The sequence below is a fragment of the Ipomoea nil genome, unplaced genomic scaffold (assembly GCF_001879475.1).
Source record: "Ipomoea nil cultivar Tokyo-kokei standard unplaced genomic scaffold, Asagao_1.1 scaffold2926, whole genome shotgun sequence".
Taxonomy (NCBI): domain Eukaryota; kingdom Viridiplantae; phylum Streptophyta; class Magnoliopsida; order Solanales; family Convolvulaceae; genus Ipomoea; species Ipomoea nil.
Genome location: NW_017619354.1, coordinates 390,481 through 399,853, shown reverse-complemented (window position 1 = coordinate 399,853; position 9,373 = coordinate 390,481). Strand labels below are relative to the sequence as shown.

Sequence of the window (9,373 nt, the reverse complement as noted above, 5' to 3'; positions counted from 1 at the left end):
GGACTCAACTCGCCTCTCTCGAAAGAATCACTTATTATACTATGCAATATGGATAATGAATAAATGTCTATTTTAAATAAACTAAAAATTTATTATTTTTAATATATTGAAGGTTCATTACTTGTATAGTGAAGGTTCATTATTTAATATTATACTATATAATAAACTTTTATTACACAAATAATGAAGCTTAAGAAAAGAAGGTTTCAATATCTTTAAAATGAGTATTTAATATATTAAATATGTACTTTAGGTTAGTAATTCACCTTATTGAAAAATTCATAATAGTAATTTGACTATTTGAGAGTGAGGCAGAAGAGCTATAAGACTAGATCTCTCTATACATAAAGTTGTGGTGTTGGACCGACAACAAAAGGCTTAGGCCATCCATGATCCATCCTACAGGCTACAGAGACAAGGTTATTTGATCTGTTGTTTCCTTCATTCTTTGGTGGATTGGAAAACAAAGACAAAAACTAGTTTCTTAATTAACATACTAATAAGGAAAACCAGAAAACACCCAAAGAAACTACACATTGATGCTGCTAAGAAACTGAATGCCTACCCTTTCTTAAAGGTGAAGATTTTGCTTCTTCCATGGTGGAGCCAAGGCTGTCTGATGAATCCGAGCCGCTGTTCTCCCCGCCGCCCTGTCCTCCGCCGCCTTTGCTGCTTGACCACATTCTCGAGAAGATCCTTTTCGACATTAGCAAGCCCTTGACTTTACTAATGGCCGCCTTGTCAGCATTACTAGTGCTCTTAACTCTCTCCGCTGCACTTGTATTCCCCAATCGCAGCGCAGCCAGCTCGCCTCTCAAAGCTTTAAGCTCGTCCGCAGAGGCTACTGCGTCCCAGTCTTCTTCTGGATTAGTCGCCACGGATCTTGAGCTCCCGTACGAGGTGCTGTTGAGGTCCTTGATGGCTTTGGGAAGATCGGGAGTGCTGCAACCAGACGATGCTCCATTGGCCTTCACTTGCTCGAAAAACAGAACCTGTACGATGACTCGCATAGGGAGTCTCTCGTTCTGAACAGCGTGCATGCAGGCGTCTACCGAGAGCTTTTTGCAGTCCATCAGCCTGCATATTCTCTTCCGCTCACTCTTGCTGATCCCAGGGTGCCTCTAAAGCAATACCACGTATTAGTACTACTGACTCTGTTACAATGCAGTATCTGTTCATAACTACTTTCTCAACCTACTGAAACACAAAGAGTCAATATCGCCTCAGTCTCAACCTACTGAAACACAAAGAGTCAATACCGCCTCAGTCTCAACCTACTGAAACACAAAGAGTCAATACCGCATTCACTGAGGCTTAAACCCACAATCCTAAGTTTAAAGACTAGAGTTTAAAGACTAGATATTGGTTGTTTTGTTTTGGTTTTTTTAGTACTACTGGCTCTGTTACAATGCAGTATCTGTTCATAACTATTTTCTCAACCTATAGAGGCTTGAACTCACAACCTCCCATATGGGAGAGCAACTTGGTGCCACTAGACCACAAGGTCCTTGGCACTAGATACTGCTTGTTATTTTGGGATTTTGTATTATATATCTTAAAGAAAAAGGGTGGGGTGAAGAAATCAATCTCACCTTGAGGTACATGTCAATTGCACGGTAAAGTCCATCGTGAGAAGGGCGGGGAAAGCTTGAGACCATCTCGGCCAAACCAACAAATGTTGTGGAGGGCAGATTGGGGTCTTCTGCAATCCCAGCAAGGTACCCATCTACTAACTTTGCCACCATCAGTTTTGATGCTTCGGATAAAATGCCTGCTGGCTTTCGAGCATGGTTGATCTCACCGCAAGTTTCTAGTGGAGTTTCATCAGAGTCTTGATCACGCAACATAAACTCTTTCAGCATTTGCTGGACAACGTGGACATCGTACAGGGTTGTGTCCCCATTTGAGGCTCGAATCAGAAGATCATTCACGGAGGCCTCATCCAGTTGATGTCCGATTCTTTTAACTAGTTCGCCCTTGGTATGTTCTCCTAAATCGAGTGAAATGGATAGTTTCAACAATTTGAGTAAGAAACCACAAGAGATGCTACCTTTCTCGGAAGGCAGAAGCCACACAACTGTATCCAATATTGAGCGATACTTCGAAGCATCGTTGTTCTGGATGACACCCTTGCCAAAGCCTTGCAACTTTCTCGAAGCATAAGCTTTCAGAGCTTCTCCGATGACTTCATCAGAGACAATCCCTTTGTTCTTGATACTCATAATAACGCGCTTATATGTATCTACTTCAAGTTCAGACAAGTCTTCAACCCACCAATCCTTTGGCACCATCCGGCTTCTTGCACCATCAAAGTTAGGATCGATGTCATTATTCTCCTCGTGAATCTTTTTCCGGTTATATGTATAGGACCAATCCACCTTGGAAACATCAATAGATGCCCTGGAAGCTATAGCTTCAACGCAATGGCCGACCAACTTCAACTCCTCACACATAGGCAAGTGAGATTTTGTGGTTTGAAGAACTATTATCGAATCCTTCCAGCTTTTAAGTATGCTCGAGTTCAAGAAAACATCAATCTTGTAAATGAGGTTTCCTTTCTCGACATTTTCATTCATTTCCAGATACTCAGCAGCACACCGTGCTGCAATCAGATTGTAAGCATTCAGTGTTACGGTCATACCATAACAGAACTTGGCACATATTTCAAAGGCAGTGTGCCCTCCGGGAATGTCACGAATGTGCACTTCATCACCGTTCCCTTCATTTGAGTTTGTAACCAGCTTTTGCAAATGAGCACTCTTGGACAGAAGAGGAAACTGCAGCACCAGTTTGGGCAGTCAGTCAGTATCAAGTATTCAACGCATAAATTGAATTCATGGGTGTTGAGCATATAGCCACAATCCAACTATCAGCTTAGGCTTTTAGTTGAGATAGAGCACATGCTTCAATTTGGTATCAGAGCCAGACCAAAGGTCATGGGTTCGAATCATAGACAATCACAGAACTATTCAAGTTAAACTTCTTTAGAGTTTGAGACATCAATAATATGTTGTAGAAAGACAGTTTAAAGAGAACTTCTTAGCTCATAGTCATCTACTCATCTCTTAGTTATCATCATACCTTATGCAAGTAAAACTTCACATCCCCAATATGAATGATGATGTCGGAGGCCAACTCAGAAGCAACATATCTGCGGGATAGTTTCTCAGTTCCGGAAATTTACTAAAGGAAAATGAACTAATAAGCAGCTTAATAGTAATAAACTTTTGAGAAGGGTAGCAAAACATCTTACCTGAGGTTGTTCCCTTCTGATTGAAAGCAATCAGGCTTGGATCCAAGTTTCATGAACTTCATCTTGGCAACTTCAATTCAAGATTTGTTCCTCGATCTTATACTTCAATGTCTGTCACTCAACTGATAACTGTAAAATGAAATACCTCTGTGTTCATTGGCTGACAGACTAAAAGATCAAATACAATTCAACTAACCCCGAAATCTGGGCAGAAAATAGAAGGACTCAAAGGTAGGTGTGGGGACCAAATTTCTGAACTTCAAGGGGAGGGTAATAAGATTCCAAGATGGGAAGGATATATGCCTTGTATGACCGAATCTTGACAGCAACCAAGGCAAGGTAGAGAAATGGATCGGAGAAATGGTTATTTTATGCTTAAAGAATCGAAATGATTCACTTAAACGGGAAGAGAGCCAGAGCTAAGAAATTGTTTCCTTGATCGGCGGCAAAGCCCCATGGACCCCGGGCAACCTAGTCAGTCCAGGAGACATAACCACCAGATTCTCAACACTAAATTATTCCCAAAAACCAGAGACACATCAATCTGACTGCACCCACGTCTCTCCTTCTCATTTCTTTATTCCCTTCTCCATTTCTCTCCACCATAAACAATATTACTAAAAGCTTCATTAAAGATTCAATCTGTGTTATAAAGTTCCAAAGTTTCCACCTCATAAAGAACTCACATGTTTGTAAATCTAGCATGCTTAATATATACATATAAAATCGTATTTTTTAAATATATATCATACCTGCTGCAACGGAAAACAGCATCTCGCTGTCAGTTGAAGAAACCACCACAACGGTAGACAGCAAGCATCTCCCCCACAGTTTTTGCAAAGCTGGAATATAATAAACAAATGACTATCAGAGAATATCATAAAATATGCATTATTTAAGGCGAAATCATACATCAGCAAACACCAAAATCTGAGGTAACTCAAAGAATCATTTCATCAAACACAAATCTTGCAGTTATTAAAATAACATACGCATCTAGAAACTAAGAAAAGATGAAAGAAACTCCGATCCCCTCCAAAACCATGTTTTTTAATTTCATCTTAGCTTTTCAATAGACGACACAACCCAAAAGTCACTCTCCTTGTAAACCTCAACAAAACCCAAGACTTGCTACTTACATTAACCCTTGTAGAACACAACAAATAAAGTCGTCTCTTTCACATACATCAAGACAGTGATATATAGAATCACTACTATACCCTAAAATGTCACCTCCAATCTGCAGCTCAATTGCTTCAAGAAACAACTTTGAGGATATCCAGAGTAGACAAATGAGGCCAAACCCACATGTACAAATCTATCAACAATAACTTGTGCACAGAAACCAACCAAAAGAAACTACAGAGGCCACCGCCATTATGTATTTCTTTCCTCTTCTTTTCTTTTTTTACGAGCTTACCAGTTTTGCTAGAACCGGCGTTAAAAGTTTTTGGTACCAGAATTTTCCTTTCTTGTTAAAAACGAAAGCAAAAGTGGACACCTCGCCCCAATATATTTCGTTTTCTCGCTATGGAGCATAACATATATATTTGGTACTATCAATTTTCAGGGGAAAGTGGATACTATCATCTTTTCTGTGTGCGAGATTAAGACACCACGGCTTGTGTTGTTACGCACGCCCCCACTGACATCCACTTTTCTTTATCTCCTCCTTTCCTCTTAGTCAAAGTCAACTGGGTTTTGGAAGCTTAAAATTTCATAAAGGAAAATAGTATAGGGAGTTTTTTGCACTTTTAGTCCCACGATTATAGTGGCACTGGTAGAATTGATCCACGACTTTTGAACCTTGCAATTTTAGTCCACAACTATTGATTTTTTTGCAAAAATGGTTCTTCCGGCCACTTTTCCGTCAAAATTTCACCGGAAAAAAAAAATTTCTATTTTTAGTCGAGTTAAAATTGACATTTTACTTATCTCAAAAAAATTAAAAGAAAAAAATTGATATTTGACTACATACAATATTACTGGGCTACATACTACTGCCCCAGGCGGCAGAGTACATGTACCACTCCAATGCTGCTGCCAGAGCCCGGGGAACGTCACGGCCACTCCGCCACTTACTGACAGCCCCGCCTGCTCCAGGAACTCCGCCGCCTGGGGCAGTAGTATGTAGCCCAGTAATATTGTATGTAGTCAAATATCAATTTTTTTCTTTTAATTTTTTGAGATAAGTAAAATGTCAATTTTAACCCGGCTAAAAATGGAGAATTTTTTTTTTCCGGTGAAATTTTGACGGAAAAGTGGCCGGAAGGACCATTTTTGCAAAAAAATCAATAGTCGTGGACTAAAATTGCAATGTTCAAAAGTCGTGGATCAATTCTGCCAGTGCCACTATAGTCGTGGGACTAAAAGTGCAAAAAACTCATAGTATATGTACTCTCCATTTTTATTTATACACATCAAAATTTTAATATAGACATTTGTATTTGGACCTACGTGAAAAAAGATAACTTATCAGAATCCGTCACATAAGTAAAATTTATAGAGTAAGATTTGAGAGTCCATGTAGTAGAGTTCTTACAGAAAAGAGTGAGCTAGTGAATGAAACATATTTTTATGTTAAAGAGTAAGATTTAAATAAAAACATTTTTTTAGTGCTTGACTCAACTCAACCCAACAATAGAGACAAATTTATTTGTGTGAGACCAGCAAGATTTTAATTTACTAATTCAGTAGATAGTATTTAAGAAAAGTGTGTTTCTTTGAAATTTATAACCATATGCAACTTTTATGCATACTTCTTAAATATCAAATTCATATTTTTAAAAATAATAGATTTTTAAAATTTTCTATGATGTCAATCGGCATAGATTTAGATTGATGCGAGTAATATATTATAATTAAACATAGTGTTATTTTTTTTTTTGAAAGTAAACATAGTGTTATTTAGGTGGCGACAATAAACCTTTTCTTAAGGTAAAGATGCAGGTAATTTTGGAATAAGGTTCAAATTGGCCACTGAACGTAATCTGAAAATGCAATTAGGCCACTGAACGAACAAAAAGTGCAATTAGGCCACTGAACACTCCAAAAACATGCAATTAGGCCACTGAACTCTCCAAACGTATGCAATTTCACCGGATAGCAGGTTACTATCAATTTTAGCAGGTTACCTGCTTACGTGGCAGCTGAGTTGGCATTTTTAATAATTTTTAATAATTAATTTTTATTTAAAAAAATTTGGGATAAGGTGTAAGGTGTAAAGACCTAAGGCCTAACTGCCTAAGGCTCCAATTAGCTTCAAGTTTATTGTACATAGGTATAATGGAATGTTTTATTGTTTCAGATTTCCTTCACAAGATATATAAACAAATACTTACTTGGGATATATATATATATATATATATATATATATATATATATATATATATATATATATATATATATATATATATATATATATATATATATACTAGTTTTTTACGCGCATTGCGCGATTGAGATAATGCCCAATATTTTTTTAAATAAGTATTTTAAAGTATATCAATGCAAGATTATATTGGAATTGTTCATGCATAGATAATTGAATGTTAAATTTGTGTATTTAAATAGACAATTCTAAGTTTACAAATGCAAGATAATATAGTCAAGATTGATTATAGTTGTCAATAAAATAATTGTATAGGTATGGTTGAAACCAAATACAGAACATAAGGGAGAGAAAATAAAAATTAGGGCATAAATTATTAAATACTCCGTATATACTAATATTGAAGAGCTAATTACTGATTGCCAAACAAGGGCATTGCGAGATAGTTTCCTACTTCAATTTGTTGTGTGATTTGAATACTCTTTTTGTCAATAAATCTTCCAAGTAGTTAATACGATTGACTTAATTATATTTTTTATTTTTTTAAAACAATTATTATTATTATTATTATTATTATTATTATTATTATTATTATTATTATTATTATTATTATATCATCATACCCTTAGGTCATTTTACATGTTAATCTAAACAACTAATTTTTTCAAATATCTTTTTACCAACCATTGATATAATTCGTTGGTCAAATTCGCTAATATAATCCGCTAACGCTAACCGCTAACTGCTGATTGTCAAACAAGGATATTGCGAAGTTGTTCTCACTTCAATTTGTTGTGTGATTTGAATAGTCTCTTTGTCAATAAATCCTTCAAGTAATTAATATGATTAGCTTTATTAATTATATTTTTTTTTAATTTTTTCATGGTATTAATAAAATACTTGCTAAATAAATATATAGCATTATTTTGTATTATAACTTTGATATTTAATTAAAAAAAATAGTGCACAAAAAAAGGTAATAGACAATGTGTGAATATAATCAATTGATGAATTTGAATGTAAAGAATTTTTACATTGGAGAAATATAAAGACAATATAACTAATAAAATTATTTCTCTTAATTAATTTATTAATAATGAATTATTTTTTAATAAAGACATTGTAGGGACAATGTAGCAAATATAATCAATTGATGAATTTGAATATAAAGAATTTTTATATTGCAGAAAAATAAATACAATATAACTAATGAAATTATTTCTCTTATTTAATTTATTGATAATGAATAATTTTTTTTGAATAAAGGCATTGTAGACACATAATTCTAAATTAAAAAATGATATGTATTTTTTTTGTTGTAGCTACTAAATTATTATTTTTAATTAATTTAATAAGAGTAAAATAAAGTACTAATTATGCCAACTTTGATTGGGATGAGGTTCGAACCTAAGACCTTTAAATTCTTATTAAAATCAATGAGTAAGTTAACGGTGAACTAACAAAAATTAACGGAAAAGATAATATTTAACGGAAAAGTTAACGGAAAATCACATTCATTAAGGATAAATTAGGAAATCTTAAGGAAAAATTAAAAATCTGATCAATCTGAGCCATTCATTTGATTAAAAAATTTGACCGCCATTTTTTCTACCCATTATCGGGCTAACTCTCTTGGGCTCTTATATATATATATATATATATATATATATATATATATATATATATATATATATATATATATATATATATATATATATATATATATATATATATATATGTATGTATAGAATAAAAGAAAAATAAATTTACATAATGCTGAGTCACTGTAATTTACCCGAATAAAAGATATTTTTGGTCCTAGACTTATAGTGGCTTGAACAATTTTAGTCCTTTATAAAAAAATTTGCCATTTTATGGACAGAGTTATTGTGGCGAGGACATTTTTGGTCCTCCGTCTATATTTCTGTTAGATAACCGTATGAGAGAGGGGCAATTACGTCAATTTAGGCTGTCTCTTTATTGTGAGATGGACGATTTTGGTCCCACAACCATGTCTTTACTCTGAACCTCATTTATTTGTAGTTTTGCACTACGAAATGCTCTGTCCACAACCATGCCTTTACTGCAACTTGAACTTTCCGACTCCTTCGAATTATGACCGAGAAGGAAACAAAACACACATAGATATAATAGATAGAAGGAGATAGCCTATATTGACGTAATTACCCCTCTCTCAGACGGTTATCTAACAAAAATATAGACAGAGGACCAAAAATGTCCTCGCCACAATAACTCTATCCATAAAATGGCAAATTTTTTTATAATGGACTAAACTTGTCCAAGCCACTATAAGTCTAGGACCAAAAATGTCTTTTACTCAATTTACCCTGTCACTATATCTTACGGTAGGATGTAGAGACTCTGGAAGTGAGAAAATTTCACTTTTTATGGATAAAAAAAGAAATTATCATAAAATTTGTTATTTGTACTAGGTTTGCAAGTTAAATCACTTAATTTGTGACAAATATATATAATTTTTTGTAGGAATAAGGTTCAAATTGGCCACTGAACATAACCTGAAAATGCAATTAGGCCACTGAACGTAATTTGAAAATGCAATTAGGCCACTGAACGTAATTTGAAAATGCAATTAGGTCACTGAACGTAACATGAAAATGCAATTAGGTCACTGAACGAAAAAAAAGTGCAAGTAGACTGCTGAACACTCCAAAAACGTGCAATTAGGCCACTGAACACTACAAATGTATACAATTTCACGAGATAGCAAGTTACCATCAATTTTAGCCAGTTACCTGCTTGCGTGGCAG

General features: G+C 34.8%; 1 protein-coding gene across 5 annotated transcripts; it reads right to left on the bottom strand.

Moving 5' to 3' along the window:
* Positions 1 to 270: 270 nt before the first annotated feature.
* Positions 271 to 4,812, bottom strand: LOC109162197 (BTB/POZ domain-containing protein NPY2-like). Of its 5 annotated transcripts, XM_019310943.1 has the most exons (7): positions 4,674 to 4,812; positions 4,006 to 4,095; positions 3,254 to 3,382; positions 3,082 to 3,151; positions 2,714 to 2,777; positions 1,593 to 2,554; positions 271 to 1,121 (listed from the first exon to the last, which is right to left on the bottom strand). In XM_019310943.1, the coding sequence occupies exons 3-7, from the start codon at positions 3,313 to 3,315 to the stop codon at positions 546 to 548; spliced, it is 1,734 nt and encodes a 577-aa protein (XP_019166488.1). In that variant the 5' UTR covers positions 3,316 to 3,382; positions 4,006 to 4,095; positions 4,674 to 4,812; the 3' UTR covers positions 271 to 545. The 5 variants fall into 5 exon arrangements, with proteins under 5 accessions (XP_019166488.1, XP_019166486.1, XP_019166485.1 ...); XM_019310941.1 differs by having other exon boundaries at positions 1,593 to 2,777; positions 4,487 to 4,810; XM_019310940.1 differs by having other exon boundaries at positions 1,593 to 2,777; positions 4,674 to 4,810.
* Positions 4,813 to 9,373: the final 4,561 nt, after the last annotated feature.